Genomic DNA, 19,945 nt, shown 5'->3' with positions numbered 1-19,945 from the left:
TTCATTATCTAGCCTAATTGCTCTAGCTAGGACTTCCAACACAATGTTGAATAAGAGTGGTGATAAAGGGCACCCATGTCTGGGTCCCGATCTCAATGGGAATGCTTTCAGGCTCTCTCCATGTAGGGTGATGTTGGCTGTTGGCTTTGTATAAATGCCCTTTATTATGTTGAGGAATTTTCCTTCTATTCCTATTTTGCTGAGAGTTTTCATCATGAACGGGTGTTAAACTTTGTCAAATGCCTTTTCTGCATCAATTGATAAAATCATGTGATTCTTGTCTTTTGTTTCATTTATGTGGTGGATTACATTAATTGTTTTTCTAGTGTTGAACCATCCCTGCATACCTGGTATGAATCCTACTTGGTCATGGCGAATTATTTTTTTGATATGTTGTTGAATTCTATTGGCTAGAATTTTGTTGAGGATTTTTGCATCTACATTCATGAGGGATATAGGTCTATAATTTTCTTTTCTTGTGGTGTCTTTACCTGGTTTTGGTATCAGGGATATGGTGGCTTCACAGAATGAGTTTGGGAGTATTCCGTCCTTTTCTATGCTCTGAAATACCTTTAGTAGTAGTGGTGTTAACTCTTCTCTGAAAGTTTGGTAAAACTCTGCAGTGAAGCCATCCGGACCTGGACTTTTTTTTGTTGGGAGTTTTTGATTACCTTTTCAATCTCTTCTTTTGTTATGGGTCTATTTAGTTGTTCTACCTCTGTTTGTGTTAGTTTAAGTAGGTAGTGTGTTTCTAGGAATTCATCCATTTCTCCTAGGTTTTCAAATTTGTTAGAGTGCAGTTTTTCATAGTAATCCTATATGACCGTTTTAATTTCATTTCAGTCTGTTGTAATATCACCCATCTCATTTCTTATTCGGGTTATTTGCTTCCTCTCCTGTTTTTCTTTTCTCAGTATGACCAGTGGTTTATCAATTTTGTTGGTTTTTTTCAAAAAAACCAGCTTTGATCTTGTTAATTCTTTCAATTCTTTTTCTGTTTCATTTAGTTCAGCTCTGATTTTTATTATTAGTTTTCTTCTGGTGCCTGTGGGTTTCTTTTGTTGCTCTCTTTCTATTTGTTCAAGTTGTAGGGATAATTCTTTGATTTTGCCCCTTTCTTCTTTTTGCATGTGTGCATTTATTGATATAAATTGGCCTCTGAGCACCACTTTTGCTGTGTCCCAAAAGTTCTGACAGGAAGTGTTTTCTTTCTCATTGGATTCTCTGAATTTCTTTATTCCATCCTTAATGTGTTCTATAATCCAGTCTTTTTTGAGCAGGGTATTGTTCAGTTTCCAAGTGTTTCTTTTCCCTGCTTTTCCTGTTATTGATTTCCACTTTTATGGCCTTATGGTCAGAGAAGGTGCTTTGTAATATTTCAGTGTTTTGGATTTTGGTAAGGCTTGCTTTATGACCTAATATGTGGTCTATTCTAGAGAATGTTCCATGTGCACTAGAAAAGAAAGTACACTTCGCTGCTGTTGGGTGGAGTGCTCTGTATATGTCTATGAGATCAAGTTGGTTGATAGTGGCATTTAGATCTTCTGTGTCTTTATTGAGCTTCTTTCTGGATGTTCTGTCCTTCACCGAAAGTGGTGTGTTGAAGTCTCCTACTATTATTGTGGAGCTGTCTATTTCACTTTTCAATGCTGATAGAGTTTGTTTTATATATCTTGCAGCCCTGTCATTGGGTGCATAAATATTTAATATAGTTATGTCTTCTTGGTGTATTTTCCCTTTAATCGTTACATAGTGTCCTTCCTTATCCTTTCTGAAGGATTTAACTTTAAAGTTTATTTCGTTAGAAATTAATATTGCCACTCCTGCTCTTTTTTGATTGTTGTTTGCTTGATGTATTTTTTTTCCAACTTCTGAGTTTTAGTTTATTTGTGTCTCTAAGTCTAAGACGTGTCTCTCGTAGGCAGCATATAGATGGAACTTGTTTTTTAATCCATTCTGCAACTCTCTGTCTCTTTATTGGTGCATTTAGTCCATTTACATTAAGGGTAATTATGGATAAGTATGAATTTAGTGCTAACATTTTGATGTCTTTTTTTGTGTGTTGACAGTTTCTTTTTCCCACTTGATTTTATGTGCTGAGTAGGTTTTCTTTATATATTGTTCTTTCCTCATATTTTTTGATGTTGATTTTGTTTCTGCTGAGTCTGTATTTTCCCCTTGTATTTTATTTTGATGAGTAGGATTGTTTGTCTCCTTTGTGGTTACCTTATTATTTACCTGTATTTTTCTAAATTGAAAACTAACTTTTATTTCTTTGTATCACTGTATCTTCCTCTCCATATGGAAGGTGTATGATTACATTTCTTAGTCCCTCTTCATTATTTTAATGTTGTCTTCTTTTATATAATAACATTGCTGTTACCCTGTGTTGGGCTTTTTTTTTTTTTTAAATCTTGCTTTGTTCTTTTGGATTTCCTTTTCTGGGTTGACTTCCGGTTGCTCTACCCAGTGTTCTAGTCTTGGGTTGATACCTGATATTATTGATTTTCTAACCAAAGAACTCCCTTCAGTGTTTCTTGTAGTTTTGGTTTGGTTTTTATGAATTCCCTAAATTTCTGTTTATCTGGAAATATCCTAATTTCACCTTCATATTTAAGAGACAGTTTTGATGGATATATGATTCTTGGCAGGCAGTTTTTTTCCTTCAGTTTTTTAAATATGTCATCCCATTGCCTTCTTGCCTGCATGGTTTCTGCCGAGTAGTCCGAGCTTATTCTTATTGGCTCTCCTTTGTAGATGACTTTTTGTTTATCCCTCGCTGCTCTTATAATTCTGTCTTTATTTTTGGTTTTGGCAAGTTTGATTATAATATGTCTTGGTGACTTTCTTTTAACATCTACCTTATGTGGAGTTCAATGAGCATCTTGGATAGATATCTTCTCATCTTTCACAATATCAGGGAAGTCTTCTGCCAACAAATCTTCAACAATTTTCTCTGTATTTTCCGTTATCCCTCCCTGTTCTGGTACTCCAATCACTCATAGGTTATTTCTCTTGGTAGAGTCCCACATGATTCTCAAGTTTTCTTCATTTTTTAAAATTCTTTTATCTGATTTTTCTTCAAATATATTAGTGCCAAGTGATTTATCTTCGAGTTTAGAAATTCTAGCTTCTACTTGCTGAATTCTGCTCCTCTGACTTCCTATTGAGTTGTCTACTTCTGTAATTTTATTGTTAATCTTCTGGATTTCTGATTGCTGCTTATTAAACTTTTCATTATGTTCCTGAGTAATCTTTATAATTTCAGTTGCTTTATCTGTGTGTTCCTTCGCTTGTTCTGCATATTGCCTCATTTCCTTCCTGATGTCTTGAAGGGTTCTGTATATTAAGCTTTTATATTCTGCATCTGGTAATTCCAGGAATGCACTTTCATCTAGAAGATTTGTGTATTCTTTGTTTTGAGGGCCTGTTGAGGTGATCATGGTCTGTTATTTTATGTGACTTGATATTGACTATTGTCTCTGAGATTTCTATAAGTTGTTTTATTAGTTTATGCTTGCTTACTGTGTTGTAGCTTCTTGCTTTGTTTTGGTATACCCCTGTGGGTTGCTTGAGTGAGCTAGCTTGATTATTTTTGCCTTTGGAGCTCTGGTGTCCTGTCCCCAGCAGGCTAGAGCTGTTATCAGGTGTATCAGTCTAGCAGTCCATTCAGTTTTCTTGTATGAATTCAGCTAAGGTTTCTGGGTAGCTGATCATCAAGTGTGTGGTACAGGCTCTGTCCTACAGTCTTAGAGGGGCAGGGGTGATTGGCTTATATACTGGTATCTGATTGCAGCAGGGGGTCACGCTCTGAACAAGGCAGGGGGCCGAGAACGTACCGAGTGTCTCTGAGGACAACGCGTCCCTGTTCCCCCAAGCGTGCTGGTGGGTGGGTTCTGCAGACGGACCATGGGCACCCAAAGTTTTTGGTTGTAAGGACTGGGAGGTACCAGTAATCCTTGGACTGCTGTCGTGGGTGGCTGGGTGACCTGAGTGGAGGTACCAGTCCTTAGGTCCCTGATGTGGGTAGGTGAGGACCTTGTTTAATAGGCAATGTCAAACATCAAACACCCACCTCTCCACCGCACAGCTGAAATGGTTGGAGTTTGCCAACAAGGGCCTATTCTCCTGAGATAGGCCCACATAGGTCCATGCAGAAGGGAAAGGTGCTCAAGTTCCACACAGTTTATGCCTGGACAGGAGCCGCTTCTGTCCTGAGCTAACCCGGTTAATGGAGCTAGCCAATTATCTTTTCCCCCAAATTGCAAATTTCTTCCTTCCCCAAGGCCGGGAGGATGGCTCTATGTGCTCAACGGGGCCTATCTCAGGCCCAGGGATTCCGCCGCTGAAGCCGGTTTGGGGTGGGGGGTGCGGTAAAATACACTGAAGTACATAGATTTTGTCGAGAGTCCCCTTCTTCTCCCGTTCCGGAGGTGTGAGTAGGCTGTGTGGTTGGCTGCTTCTCCCTGAAGAAACTGCGGCCAAACACTAATACCTGCCCGCCGCTGCTGGTGTCGCCGCCGCGGCTCAGGGAATGGTGATTGAGGGCCTGCCGCAATTCACATCCGGTAACTCCTCTCCACTTTTGAACGGTCTCTTTCTCCCCCTGCCCATCAGTTCATTGTCTAAGCTTGTCTTTGATGCTCAGGGCTCCCAGCTTGTCACAAATATACTCGTTTTGCTTGTTTTTTCGGGTCTTTGTTTAAAGAGGCCTTGCCGGAAGCGTCTGTCTATTCCGCCATCTTGGCTCCGCCTCCCCTGCAACCATTTTTGAATGATCTTCAGCAAGATTTTCCTCGCATGTGATGTTTGATGATTTCTCCTTTCTGATAGATCACCTTTCTTTGTAATGAGCACAAACATGGGTCTCTTTTAGTTGGTTGGCCAGGTAGCAGTCTTCCCAATTTTTTGGCATAGACGAGGGAGCATCTCCAGTGCTGCATCCGTTTGTTGAAACATCATATTCTATGCGGAGCATGTTCTTTCCTCTTGGTTTTCTAACTCCAGGTCTTTCCACACTTCATTATAATACTTTACTTTGTCTTCTTGAGTCAATCTCTTTTGAGATATAAAAGAGAGAAGTGAGCAAAGAGAAGGGGGACTTCCTACCACCAAGAAAGAAAAGCCGGGGTGGAGCACGTCCTTGGAACCTAGGGTTTCTGTACTGAGAAAACTCCTAGACCTAAGGGAAGATTGATGAGAAGAACCATCACCCAGAGCCAACAGAGAAAGCCTTCCCCTGCAGCTGGGGCCCTGAATTCAGACTTCTAGCCTCCTAAACTGTGAGAGAATAAATTTCTGTTTGTTAAAGCCACTCACTTGCTGTATTTGTTATAGCAGCACTAGATAACTAAGGCAGAATTTGACCCACACTAGGGGATTACATTTGAGGCAGCCTTGGGTCAGTGTGGCCAAGAACTTCCTGGTAATGAGAGATATCCGAAGATGGAATAGCCTTCCTTAGGAGTTCTGTTTGTTGGTCTTGAGTAAGCAGAAATGGGCCATTTGTTTGCTGGGGCTGTAGTAGAGGGGATGCACCTAGGAGGCAAAATCTGCTTGGACTACCATTTTGGACGTTGGGCAAGGCTGGGTGAGAATCACAGCACCTTCTCTTTACCTCTTAAGTTCCTTGGTGCATGTTAGCACAGAGGGAAACCTGAAAAACGTGTTGCGTCAAGTCAATTCCGACTCATAGTAACCCTATAGGACAGAGAAGAACTGCCCCATAGGGTTTCCAAAAAGCAGCTGCTGGATTAGAACTGCTCCCCTTTTGGTTAGCAGCTCCTCTTAAGCACTGTGTCACCAAGGCTCCAGAGGGATGTCAGGCCTAATTAGAACAGACTAACTGTGGGGAGTGGTAGCAGGTAGTGGGAAGGGGAAGGTTCCGGGGAGTTTGTCTTGGCAGGAGGGCCAGCATGAGACTACTCATGGCTCTGGCCAGAGTAGTTGTCTGGGAACGTCCCTGTTACCTGGTGGGATACTGATGCCTAACCAGGACCTGGGTGGGACATGGAGGCAGTACAGCATGGACAAATGGTTTATCTTAAAAGGACCTGAGACTCACCCGGGAAGCTTGCAAAAATATGGATTCTTGGGCAAGCACACAGCTTAATCTGATCTGGAGTCAGGCCCAGGAATCTACATTATGACAACCTTTGGACCAACCACCTGGGTGGTTCTGCTGCAGTGGTCCCTACATAGAGTGACCAAATAATTGTCTAAATTAGGGTGCTTTTGAGAGTCGAAGTGGGCGATAATAAAAACTACACCAGGCATAATGTAGGAATATTTCAGGAGAACAGAGATACACAATTATTTTATGCATGAATCACATTTGAGAAAAGCTGGCATGGTAAGAACACAACATTTATGGAACCCTTGTACATTGCTGGTGGGACTGTAAAATTCTTCAGCTGCTATAGAAAAAAGCTTGGGGGGCATCCTCAAAAAGTTAAACACAGAATTATCATATGACATAGCAATTCCACTATTAGGTATATACCCCAAATAATTGAAAACTGGTAGTCAAGCAAATTGTTGTACATAAATGTTCAAGCAGCATTAATCACAATAGCCAAAAGGTGGAAACAGCCCAAATGTCCATCAATGGATGAACGGATAAATAATTTGTGACATATACATAAAATGGAATACTATTCAGCCATAAAAACGAAGTTCTGATCCATGCTACAACACGGATGAATCTTGAAAATATTATGCTAAGTGAAATAAGTCAGGCACAAAAGGCATGTCTTGTATGATTCCATTTATATGAAATATTCATAATAGGTTAATTCATAGAGACAGAACACAGATTGTTGGTTTCCAGGCACTAAAAGGAGAGGGTGATGGGAAGAAACTACTTAAAGGATAAGGAGTTTCTTTTTGGGGCGATGAAAATGTTTTGGAACTATACAGAGATGGTGGTTGCACAACACTGTGAATGTACTGTCACTGAATTGTTCACTTTAAAATCATTAATTTTATGTTACGTGAATTTAACCACTATAGAAGGTATAGACAAGCCAGGTTCTGACCACTTGTGTGATCTTCAGCAAGTTCTTTATCTCTTTGATCCTTAGTTTCTTTGTCTGGAAAAGAGAGCTAAGACTGCACATTTTGGTACAGGTTGCCATGGGCCCACTTCTGTTCTGTGCAACCCAATCTTTTAACAATGTGCAAGTATTTTTAATTATCCTGTGGAATATTTTATTTGACTCTTCTTCACTTCAGACAGTTTATATAATGCTGCAGACTGGAATCTAGGAGCTAATGCGAGGATGCCATGTGCTTATTTTACCAGTTTCATAACAGTTTAATCCTTCCCATTCTTCCTCAGTCAAAGGAAATGGGATAGAAGACAGAACCTGGAAATGCATACCAAACAATACTTCTGTGTCAGGCTGCGTTTTATTTTCAGAGAGATCCCACCAAGAATGGCCAAGCTTGCCTTGAGCCTTGTTGGCACAGGAAAACTCTCCCCACAGCTGGTCACATTTCCTTTTCCCTTCACCTAGAAGCATATATATATATATATATACATATATATATATACATATATATATATATTTTAATTTTGTGGTAAAATTTGCCATTTTAACTATTTTTAAATGTACAATTCAGTGACAGCAGTTACATTCACCATGTTGGACCATCACCACTCTCCATTTCCAAATGATTTTCATCTCCCTAAAGAGAAACTCGGAACCCCTTAAGTAATAACTTCCCATTTCCCCCTAGCTCCTGGTAACCACTAATAAATGTTTCTATGTATTTGCCTCTTCTAGAAATTTTAATGAATACTTTTTTGAGAGCAAAAAATTAAGACCTAAGTGGTTACAAATTAAAACATCAACTGAAAGAGCCTTTGTCGTACATGCAGTTTGGGGTCTGATTAATCTTAGAGCCCACCAAATTTTGCCCCAATGGTAATTCATATTAAAGGAGACCCATAAATTACTCATGACATTATGTATTGCTAGAAATCATGACACGATTCAAAGCCAAATTCCACTTTATTTTCATGTGTCATGTGAAAGACTACAGTCAGCCATGTTCAGTAGCTCAGCCTCTAATGCTGGGCAGCAGCATACCTTTCCAAGGCAGATAGCAACTCACTGGGCCCTCAGTGAGGTGACAGCACAGCCCAGTTCCTCCTACTGCCAAGTGTACTCACCTACCCAGAACACAGGGAAAGACCCTGGTTCTGGCACCACATTTAAACCAGCCAAAATCAGGTTTGCTGGGGCAAAGACTCTCTCACTGAGGACTCCAGTCCTGGAAGGCTTCTCCTCCGGCGAGCTGCCAGCTCAATTTTCTGAACCAGGCTCACATCCCATGGATGGGTTACAAAGCTGATGACAGTGCCTGGCACCTCGCTCCCCACACGGCCCACCCGCCCTGCTCTGTGGATGTAGTCTTGCAGGGTAGGGGGGAAATCATAATTGACAACTAGCTCCACATGGATGCTGTCCAGGCCCCGAGAAGCTATGTCTGTGCAGAGGAGTATGTCTCGGGAGCCCTTCTGGAAGCACTGGAAGATACCTGCCCTCATTGAGGCTGGCATTTGCCCCTGCAACCGTAAGTGTTGGATTTTGTGGTCATCCAGAATATATCCAAGCCAGTTCACAGTGGCAGAACTATTACAGAACACCAGGATAGTTCCTGAGAGGCCAGTCCTACTTGCTCTGTCATGCTGCTTGAGGATCTGCACCAACTCAGTTACCTTCTCTGCTCCCTTGAGCCTCACAAATGTCTGTTTGATATGAGGCATGATGCAGTGGAGCTTGGAGCTGGTGATGGTGGTGACAGCGTCTGGGCTGGTGACTTTACTCAGTAGCTTGCCCACACCTTCAGGAAATGTGGCCCCCACCAGCACCAGCTGAGCTTTGGGATTGAAGGGATCTTCTAAGTCAGCTGGACTTTCTGCTATATGGCTCTTCTCCAGTACGTAGTCCACCATTTCCAGGAAGCTTTCGTCCAGCAATGTGTCTGCCTCATCCAACACCAAGAAAGCAAGCTGCTCCAGGCTGACCAGTTGGCTCTTCAGGGCCTTCCACAGAGCCCCTGGAGTGGCCACTAGCACATCTGCTGGAGGTTGTTTGGACAACTGAAGTCTGATCTTACTCATGCCACGGCCTCCCCCTAACTCCCGCACCAGCAGGCCCAAGGAGCTACCCAACGGCTGGGCCACAGCTCGCACCTGTTCGGCCAATTCTCGGGAAGGCACGAGGACCAGGCCCCGGGGAAAGGGGATATGGCGGTAGTTCAGACTGGTCCGGGCCAAGAGCCGCTGAAACAGCGGTAGGAGATAGCTGAGAGTTTTGCCACTGCCGGTTTCCGCGGCGCAAAGGGCGTGGCGGCCGCGCAGTAGCGGCGGGATGGTGCTGAGCTGCACTGTCGTCGGCCGAATGACTTCAGGCGCAGCCTCCTGCAGTGCGCGCAGCACCCGAGGCTCCAGGCCCAGGTTCGCGAAACTGCCCTGGGACGAGAGGTTCCGCAGCGCTGGCGCATCGTGTTGCGCGCGCTCGATAGAGAAATGATCCCCGCGCGCGCGCCGACTTCTCCAGCCGCGCGAAGCGAGCGGCGCGGACTCCCAACGGCCTAGCGTGAGGCGCGCGGGCTGGTTCAACTCCGGTCGCCGAGCCGAGACCAGCAGCGGACCAGGTCGCACTAGCACTGGCTGCGGTGGATTCCGCCGCCCGCTCTGCTGCTGTTCCTGCCGCCGCTGTAGAGCCCGGGGGATGCGCACCACTGGCAAGGGCTCGTCGGGACCGCGGACCACGAGGTTCCGTCGGAGCGCTAAGAGTAACCGAGCCGCTAGTCCTAAGAGTCGCGTCGGCCGCGCCAGAGCCATCTTTCCTTTAGCGGCGGAACGACGCACGACAATGACGTCACGGGAGCGACGCTGCCGTGCGTACGGTGGCGGACAGGGCTCAGGAAGACTTGTGGAACGGGGGAACCGGCAGGACGATCCGTGTGGAGTTCAATTGAAGCGAGGTCTGTTGGTTCGGATAGGTGATGGCGATGTCCAGGCCCGGCGGACCTTGGGGAAGCGTGCGCGGCGGAAGCAGGACTGGGGGCTGGCGACATGAGGCGATGGGTGGGCCCCAGGCCTTTTGGATCAGGAGGTCGGGTAGAGGACTTTTGAATATTGGGTGCCCAATCCCTGCGACTCTCCTTAACCGCCCTATCACCCCTATGACAGCGTAATCAGTGTCGGCCTCCCTCTGTAGACTTCGAAGTTGGGGCGATATTTCACCAGTTGTGGTCTCCGCGCAGCGTCTGGTGATAAATGTTTATTTAAAGTCTGAATGAACAGTCAGGCCTGGAGGCTAAGACAAGGGCTGGGTGTAATAGTTTTAGCCTCAAACCCAACTCTCCATCTCCCAGAACTGGGGAGTTCAGGGAGCAAGTGGTGACCTTCAGCTTATTCTTTCTGTGAGGCAGGAAGTAAGGGCTACAGGCTTTATCTCAAGTGAACCCATTTCTTTTAAACACTTATTCTATTTTTTTTCCAGCTGATTTTCACTCTCTACCCCGTTGTCACCCCTCATCGATTTCTCAACCTGAACCCACCACTCTTGAGGCCCACGCCCCTCTACTGGCTTCCCAGTCAGATATATGTTTGAATAGTGAGGGAGGATCCTGCTACTATATCTGGCCATCGGTCAATTGGTATGTGGTTTGTCTCATTTAGCCTTGGTTAGGCAGAATATTTTACTTGAATTCAGATGTTCAGATCGCAAAATAAAACGAAACAAACAAAAACAAAAAAACAGAAACCACTTCATTCATTCTTCTTGAGGTAACAGATCAGAAAAATGGATGTCAGATCTTTTCTGTAGTCCCCAGTGCCTGGGGTGGGAGATAAGGTAAATGTGTGTGAAATGGCCAGTGGGAGGCTCTTAACATCTAGAGTCTACAGAAAGTGTTTCAGTTTCATAAAATATAAGAAACTTTAAAAATTTCAAATACCATTTGGACACACAAGTAAGTAGACTTTATGGAGAATCGTCAGTTAAACCAGGGAAGAGAGAGTTTTGAGGAGTGACAGGTGAACAGTCATTGGATACAGCAGTGGTTCTCAAGTGGTGATCTTGCCCCTCAGGGGGACATTTGGCAATGGCTGGAGACTGTTTTAGTTGTCACATCTGGGGAGATGCTACTGGCATCTAGTGAGTAGAGGTCAGAGACAATGCTAAACATCTTACAATGCACAGGACAGCCCCCACAACAAAGACTTATAAGGCCCAAAATATCAATTGTGCACTGTTGATAAACCCTGGGATAGAGGATGAATAAGGCTGAGATTAGCCACATGCACTCTCACTTCAGGTAAACACATTTGCCAAACTCTTGTGCTGGCCCTGCCCCATCCCCAGAACTGTAGCAGGCACCCTAATCCCCTTGTTTGCCGTGTCTTTGGGATCAGGAATATTGGAGCCTCTGAAAATCGTACACGTGGGGAAGGGGTGGTTCAAGAGGGTAAAACTGGAGAAGAGAAGTTTAGAGAGAATACTATTGTTTTCCATGTGTTTGAGGAACATGTTTATGGAAGAGAGATGAGATGTCCTGTGGGGTGCACTGGTCCAGAAGTCAGAACTGGGACCCATGCGTGACAGGGAGGCAGATTCTGAACTTGATGTAAAGAACTGCTTCAGCAACTAGAATTGCCCGGAGCTGTCCTGAGTGTTCTGAGTTTCCTGTCATTTAAAGGTTCATGTACAGGCTGGTGACCACTGGTTGGTGGATATACTAGAGGGCAGGAAAGCATACCCCAAGCTTTTGTGATTTTGTGATTCTTTCTCAGAATTGAGATCATTGTGTTCCCTAGGTAAGTAACTGCTTAGATGTCTGACCCGACAGGTTTCATCCATTTCTATGTGTCACTGTCTTTCAGATGTAAAACAAAGAATTGCTTTGCACCGAGTCAGCACGGATACAGTGAAGGAATTTTCAGAAAAGAATAATACATAGGTATGTATTTGTACTAGGGTTTTGTCCAAACATTTGGGACAGAGTAGCTATTTAGGGCTGCTTTCTCATCATACTTGTGTCCTTACAATATGATTATCTCAAAATCTTATAGGGGTTAGAACCTCTCTGAGTCTGTCTCTGCCCCTCATTTCTTCCTGTTACTTCAGCAGATGCTACCTAAGGCATCAGAAAATATTTCTTTTCCTCCTGACCACAGTAGATAGACATTGAGTTGCCTCAAAGTTGTTATTGACACACGTGTTATAGTGCTTTAGAAATAAGAAAGGTTTACTTATTGTAAAAAAAAAAAAAAAGTTTTAAGCTCTTGGGAGCAGTGGCTTACTTGGGGTATTTTTTTCCCAGGGCTGCCATGGAACTCATGTTGCCTGGTTGTTCAATAAGCTTTAAATTGTATTGTTCCTTGATCTCAGTTTATAACAGTGCAGTCATTCATTCATTCAACAGATATTTACTGAGTACGATGTATGTACCGGAAACCCTGGTGGCGTAGTGGTTAAGTGCTTCAGCTGCTAACCAAGAGGTCAGCAGCTCAAATCCACCAGGCACTCCTTGGAAACTCTATGGGGAAGTTCTACCCTGTCCTATAGGGTCACTATGAGTCAGAATCAACTGGATGGCAGTGGGTTTTTTTTTTTTTTTTAATATATATACCAGCACTGTTCAAACAGTGAGCAAAACAGACAAAATCCCTGCCCCTCTCCGCCCATGGAGTTTACATTCTAATTTAATTGGTTGGGGTAAGACCTGAGCACCGGTATGTTTTAAAACTTCTCCAGATAATTGTAATTTGCAGTCAGGTTTGAGAACCACAGTTATAAGTGAAGCACTTTGGGAATTATAAGGCCTCGCAAAGATAAAAAGTGGCTATTAGTATTCTTTTACTATTCCTCCATCTTTCTACTTGCATCAGGACTGTTACACAAGTGCCATTCTTGTTTGCAGTGTTTTCCTGTCATTACCTTGGTCTCAGCCCTTGTTGCTGTATACCTCGACTTTTTTACCATCCTTCTAACCCAGCTCCCTACCTCCTTTCTGCCTCTCATCCTCTAGTCCATCATCTATTGCCTGAGTGATCTTACTAAAGCACAGCAATGGCCATGTTATGCCTTGACTCAGAAGCCCATCAATGGATCCCTATTGCCTACAGATTCTCTCCTAATCATTGTCCGGAATCTGGTCACAATTTCATCTCCTGCTGCTTTCTTACCTAAATCTGGTTCACTCAAGTGGTGGCTCTCATGCAAGTTAGACAAAGGGCTTGTAGTCCTTTACTGGGTAAGCAAGGGAGTTGGATAGTAATTGGTCTGCTCTATAACCAAACCTGAGGTATGGCAATGTCATCAATGCAGTTTGGCTGTGATAGAGCTCTTCTGTGGCTGAAGCATGAACCATATCGTAGCTTTCATTATCATTTGGCCTTTTAATTTCTTTTTACAACGAACACTAAGCCTCTACCATATGCCAGATTGTGTGCTCTGTGGTGAAAATCTGGTGATGAAGAGCAAGGCCCTGTGCTTACCCTCACCTTACGGTGGGAGAGGCAGACTGACAGATGGTTACAAGAGTATATTCTGTGCCAGGACAGAAGTAAGCTTGGAGGAGGAGTCCTTACCCTGTGTTTGGGAAACGTGGGTCAGGGAAGGTTTCTTGGAGAAGGTAACATTTGTGCTGAGTTCTGAAAAGCTAGTGGGACTCAGCCAGGTGCAGGGATAGGGATGTGACTCCTATGCAGGGGCAGCTTGTTTAGAGACTCTGAACTGAGAGACAGCAGGCCAGTGTGGGGAACTGTAAATACTTCAGAATAGCTGAAGCTTAGAGTGGGGTAGTTAAGAGGCAAGGGGCAAGTGATGAAAGATGAGACTTCCTTGGAAGGTAATGTTAATCCAGTCTTCCATTTGCAATGTTAAGTCTCAGCAGTGGGGAAGGCTTCCAAGGATGGAAATGTTACATCCTGGTTTGCATTTAGAAAGACTCCTCTGGCTGTTGGAAGGAGCATGGATTGGAAGACATGAGCCTGGAAGTAGAGAAACTGGTTTAGAGGCCGTTCAGCTGAGAGATGATGGCAGTGGCAGAGCCGAGAACCTCCTTGAAGTCAAGAGCTTAGTAATTTCCATGGCTTTGCCTCCAACACCTGGCATAGTACCTTGATACTGAAAGAGCTAGTAGCTGTTTGTTGGTATAGCAGTAGACTTGAGAGCCCCTAGAAGGTGTAAAAGCCTGATAATGAGAACAGTTAACGTTTCTTAAGCCCTTACTTAGTGCCAGGAACTATTGTAGTAAATACTTTATATCATCAAGTGTACTCCCCACAGCATCCCCCTGAGTAGTCTCTGTTGGAGCCTCATACTCTAGAGGGAGAAGTTGAGGCTCGGCTGGGTTAATCTGCACGGGGGAAGAACTGGGATTCATATGCAGGCCTGTCTGATTCCAGAGTCCAGGGTCTTCATCATGATATATCACCTCTTTCTCTTGTAAATATGATATGTTGTTTTAGCTTGCTCGCACATGTTTTGAGTGGAAAGTAGGATAACTCTATAAATATTTAGTCATGATTGACTTTCATTTTAACTCTAAATCTGTATTTTATAGAAATTGCTTTTTTAGTTAGGTCTTAGTTTTGGGAAAAATTGATATGGGAGGGACTGGTGAAATTTTTCTCCTTCATTGCTTTACCTGAATAGTGTTCTGTTCAATCTGAAAGCATTATAATTAATGAGATGTTGTCTCTACCCAACTGAAGTGAGGGTTACTCTCTGAGAAGGAAATTGGGAGTAATCGAGTGTAAGAGAGAAATGTAATCAGTGTCATTGGATTGTAAATATGGGAGTTGTACTGGCAAATGTTTTCATGTGTATATTTTCAGCACACACAAAAAAAGAGGAGATCAGCCCTTAGGAAGGAATGGTAAAAGAGATTATCTGAGAATGTGTGGCTGTACTGGTGATCTGGGTGTGACCTCAGGGCAGGGTGAGTGGTTGTGACAGTAACTGGGAAAGGGGTGGGAACTTCGAGGTAATTGGTGACTTTAACCCGAACAGTTTTGGTAGGGTGGCAGAGATGGGTGCCAGGCTGGAATGGGCTGAGAAGTAAAGAGAAAGTGGAGACAGTATCAGTATTCTGAGCAGAGCAGTTTGCTAGTTTTGTGACTTTTCAGAGGGGACCAAATTTTGTTAGAATACATTAATAGCAGTAGTTCTCTGAGACATGCAATTTTGATTTTCTTCTTTTTATTCCTGTTGGCTGTACCTTCAAAGAATTTCTTGAATGTGACCCTCCGCTGTCTGGTACCAGGTCTGAGCCACCATCATTTCTCGCATTGATTACTTCATAGCCTTCTAAATGGTCTTCCTGCATGTACCCTTGCCTCTTAGTCAGCTGTTAATACAGCAAGCAAAGTAATGATTTAAAAACATGAGTCAGATCATGCCGCTCCCTTACTTAAAACTCGTTGTTGTTGTTGGGTGCCATCGAGTCAGTTCCAACTCATAGCCACCCATGTGACAAAGTAGGGTTTTCTTGGCTGTAATCTTTATGAGAGCAGATTATCAGGTCTTTCACCCGTGGAGCGGCAGGGTGGCTTTGAACTGCCAGTGTTTTAGTTAGCCATTGAGTGCTTAACTGTTGCACCACCAGGGCTCCTTCTAAAACTTGTTACTGGCTCCTATTTTATGCAAAGTAAACAAAGTCCTTAGAAATGTCCTACAAGGCCCTACGTGATCTGACCACTGCCCCCAGCTTCACCTGCTGATACAGCTGTGCATCTGACATTTATCACTCTCTTCCCACCTTTCTGCTCCAGGCACATTGGGCTCCTTGCTCTTCCTCTAGCATAGCATACAAGCTCCCACCTGAGGGCCTTTGCACTGGCTGTTTCCTCCCCTTTACTCTTTTGCCAGATATCAACTCAGCTAACTCCTCAAGCTCTTTCAAATCTTTGCTCAAATATCGTCTTTTCAATAGGACCTGCCTTCATGACACTATGTAAAATTTTAACCCACCCCCAGCATTTTTTTCTACTTTCTTCCTGCTCTTTCATTCTATAGTGCTACCAACTTTTCTTACTGTATAATTTATTTACTTTGTTATGTTTATTGATTGAAAACTTTACCAGAGCAGGGATTTTTGTCCGCTTTGTTTTCTAACATATAGCAAGAGGCTGAAACAGTGACTAGCACAGAGTAGGCATTTAAAGTAAAATAAACTATGTTAAAATGAAGAAGGAAAGCCTGCCCAGGTTAACAGAAGAGATTGTCTCCGTTTGGATTTCTGACTCTTGTTTTCCCCTTCATCAGGCTGTAGCGGAGGAGGAATGATTGTGAACAACTTCTCACTGTGCTACCACAACAAACTCATCTTAGCCCCCATGGTTCGGGTAGGGACGCTTCCAATGCGGCTGCTTGCCCTGGATTATGGGGCGGACATTGTTTACTGTGAGGTAAGGGTCTCCTGATTTTTCTGGAGAGCTTTTCCACAAGTGCAGTCTCTCCCTTTGTGTGCGTGTGTGTGGTCAGGAGTTGAGGAAGGCAGGATGGGAACTCACTTCGTAGGTGCCAATAGAAGGTAGGAGGAGACAACCAGGCATAGTTCTGTGAGCCCTGTGTAAAAATGGTATGACCTCTGACTTCAGGAGAAGAGAGAGAATCACCATCAGCATCAGCCCAAGGCTGATTCCTATGAGGTGGAGGTCAAACAAAGCTCTGCCCTCCAACGTTTTACCAATTCTGAACCAGCCATCCTTCCCACAGCACTTTCTACTTCTCTGCTGGGTTTAATAATTCAGTGCAATGGCCACACAGAACTCAAAGACCATACTCAGAGTTATGGGATTTATTAGGGAAGTAACAGGTTATACCTTAGTATCAGGATCACCAGGCTACATTTCAGGATCAGGACCAGGAAGCACGTAGGTAAAGTCTCCTTTCTTCAATGCAGGACAGCTCTCTTAGCTCCTCTCAGCTGTGCAGGGCTCTTTTCGGCACCCTGAGGACAGACTCCTCTTGGTCTCTTGGCCCTCAGTCTGGCCTCGGCCCTGCTCAGTCAAGTGTTACAAAGCTCTTAGCTCCTCCAGTAAGTGCCTGGAGGCACCGTACTCTGCCCGGATGCCTCTTGCCCAAAGGTGCTCAGCTCTCTTGCTCTGTGGGTTGGCACACCCGCTGTAGCCACCTGGCTTTTGCAGGAAGTCCACTGTGCCGTCTCGCTTTGGTCTCCTGGCTCTGCTGCTGCCGTTTCTGTGCTGCCACTTCTTGCCATCTTGCATTGGGTGTTATACCTTTCTCTCTCTCTCTCTCTCGTGGGTCTAGGAGGTTCTCAGTGCAGGGACCCTGGGCCCAAAGGACATGCTCCACTCCTAGCTCTTATTTCTTTCTTTTTTGGGGAGCTTTTCTTTTCTTGGTGGTAGTGAGGTCCCTGTCTTGCTTATGGGATTGGCTCCCTTTAAGCCTAACAGGGTGGCAAAACTGACCAATCCCCTCGTTAGGGTTCCATACACCTTATTTGCATAGTCCCACCCAATTAGTGTATGGGAGATACAAAACTGTGCATGGCTAAAAGGGCCATATTAAGTAATTCACTGGATGGCACCTGTTAAGGGACAGGAGCCAGAGGAGGGCCTAGGCATCATGGGATACCTGGACGGGTGGATGGTCATGCTCTGGCCCCCTGTAGGAATCAGTATACATTCAATATGTGAATGATTAAACTCAGGACAAGGACCAGATTCAGGCCAGGGGACTGGGTGAGTTTGGCTGAGGTAGCTGAAGGATTTTCTGGTGTGGTGGCTAGTGGGACAGTAGGTATACTTGCTGTTGCTCTGGAGAATATTAGGGTTTCAGATCCAGGTTTAGAAAACATCTCCTAGGACAAATAGAATTTCAGGATTAGCTGATATTGGGTAGTGAGGAAGTGAAAGCAGTAGCTCTAAATTGGGCATATATTGGAATTATTTGGGCGCTCCCCCGCAACCCCCAATCCTGTTATGTTCCCCTCGAGGGTGTGAGAAGCTACCCCCGTCCTTCTGATATTTCCCTTCCACTAAATTTAAATGTCTGGTGGTGGGTGTGGGGTGAGGAGGTGAGCATGGCTACGTAAGGGCAACACAAAGGATCCTTGTAGTGATGGCACTGTTCTGTATCTTCACAATCAATGTTGATATCCTGGCTGTGAGGTTTCACTATTGTTTTGCAAGATGTTACCATTGGGTAAAACTGGGTAAAGTGTATGTCTTAGTCATCTAGTGATACTACAACAAAAATCACAAGTGGATGGCTTAAACAAAGAGAAATTTATTTCTTCATAGTAATGTAGGCTAAAAGTCCAAATTCAGGGTGTCACCTCCAGGGGAAGGCTTTCTGTCTCTGTCAGCCTTCTCATTAATCTTCCCCCGGACTAGGAGCTTCTCCACACAGGGACCCTGGGTCCAAAGGACGTGCTCTGCTTCTGGCACTGCTTTCTTGGTGGTATGAGGTCCCCTTGTCTCTCTGCTTGCTTCTGTCTTTTATATCTCAAGAGATTGCCTGAAGACACTATCCCATCTTGTAGACTGAGTCCTGCCTCACTAACACAACTGCTGCCCATCCTTCCTCATTAACACAGAGGCAGGATTTACAACATATAGGAAAATCACGATACCGGCAATCATGGCCCAGCCAAATTGATACACTCATTTTTGAGGGGACATAATTCAATTCATGACAGTGTACATGAGATCTCTCTGACATTCTTACAGCTGTATGTGAGTCTGCAATTATCTCACAGTAAAAGTTTAATTAAAAACGTCACTGGTGTAGAGAGAAGGAGCTGACCTGCCAGGCTCCAAACCCTCCACTGGCCCCTTCTTTGGGAAGTCTTAGAAATGTTTTCAGGTACTTTGGAAGTCATGGGCCCAGGCTTCAGAATGTGGTCCTTCTAACTGGGCACAGCTTGATTTCCCTAATGAACACCACCACCAGAGGTGACCCTTCCCTTTAGTGCCCCCACTCAAGTTTACAGCAGAGGAAATACTGATTCAAACCCTTTGGCGTTGTTCAAGGTTCTCTTATTCCAGGAGGATCAGTGTGGCTTACGAACAAAAAAAGGGGCCTCTGTCTGAGGAGGCCTAGGCCTGCCACCCAGGCCTAGCCCCTGTTGGGGGCCAGGCAGGCAGGCCCCTGCTTGTCTTGGGAGATGTCTGGGGACTGGACCCTCTGTGCTGGGCATGACACAGCAAGGTGCCTGGTGCCCCCTGGTGGATCTAGTGGTGCCCTGCAAGGAGAAGCCGTCTGGCTAGTGCGGGAGTACCAGCTGCCTGGATGATCTTATCTGGTTCACAGGAGTTGGCCCATGTGTAGGATGAGATAAGTTAAATCGCCCCATCCATCTCACAGAACCAAGCATAGGACCTACGGGCATACCAGGAATGTAGGCACCTCCTTTCGCTATGTGTACCCACGTTGTTATTGTTTGCCGTTGAGTCGATTCCAACTCATACTGACACTATAGGAGAAAGTAGAACTGCCCTATAGGTTTTTTTTGTTGTTGTTTGTTGAGAATGTACACCGAAAAATGTACACCAATTCAATGGTTTCTACATGTACAGTTCAGTGACATTGATTATATTCTTCGAGTTGTGCAACCATTCTCACCCTCATTTTCTGAGTTGTTCTCCATTACCATAAACTCACTACCTCCAAGGTTCCTACCTAATCTTTCGAGTTGCTTTTGTCTCTTCGATCCCATACAGATAGTTCTTAAAAGAACATAATGCTCAAGGCAGATATTTTTTTACTAGTTAAGCTAAACTATTGTTTGGTTTTAAAAATACTTTGGTGGGTATTTTGGTTTAAGTTTTAAATATTATCTCAGTTTTAGGGGTCCCATAGGGGTTTTTAAAAAAAATTTTTTTTATTGTGCTTTAAGTGAAGGTTTACAGAGAAAATTAGTTTCACATTCAAAAATAGATAAACAAATT

At 44.2% G+C, this 19,945-nt stretch overlaps 2 protein-coding genes across 8 annotated transcripts in view; one reads left to right on the top strand and one right to left on the bottom strand.

Annotated features, from left to right (window-relative positions):
- Positions 1 to 2,385: 2,385 nt before the first annotated feature.
- DDX28 (DEAD-box helicase 28) lies at positions 2,386 to 9,896 on the bottom strand. Its single transcript, XM_064273871.1, has one exon. It carries the CDS (start codon positions 9,854 to 9,856, stop codon positions 8,234 to 8,236), a length of 1,623 nt encoding a protein of 540 aa, XP_064129941.1. The 5' UTR covers positions 9,857 to 9,896; the 3' UTR covers positions 2,386 to 8,233.
- Positions 9,823 to 19,945, top strand: part of DUS2 (dihydrouridine synthase 2) — a 38,731-nt gene continuing 28,608 nt past the window's right edge. For 4 of the 7 annotated variants that reach the window (XM_010596758.3, XM_010596757.3, XM_003417136.4 and 1 more), the window contains exons 1-3: positions 9,823 to 9,999; positions 11,903 to 11,979; positions 16,293 to 16,435. In XM_010596758.3, the coding sequence (XP_010595060.1) occupies positions 16,310 to 16,435 (126 nt within the window). In that variant the 5' untranslated portion in view covers positions 9,823 to 9,999; positions 11,903 to 11,979; positions 16,293 to 16,309. Of the gene's footprint in view, positions 10,000 to 10,520; positions 10,678 to 11,902; positions 11,980 to 16,292; positions 16,436 to 19,945 lie in introns of all 7 variants that reach the window. The other 3 variants (XM_010596756.3, XM_023556591.2, XM_010596759.3) reach the window with 3 other exon arrangements.

This window comes from Loxodonta africana, chromosome 21 (assembly GCF_030014295.1).
Source record: "Loxodonta africana isolate mLoxAfr1 chromosome 21, mLoxAfr1.hap2, whole genome shotgun sequence".
NCBI lineage: Eukaryota > Metazoa > Chordata > Mammalia > Proboscidea > Elephantidae > Loxodonta > Loxodonta africana.
The sequence above is the reverse complement of the archived record's forward strand: the minus strand, read 5'-3'. Positions and strand labels throughout refer to the sequence as shown.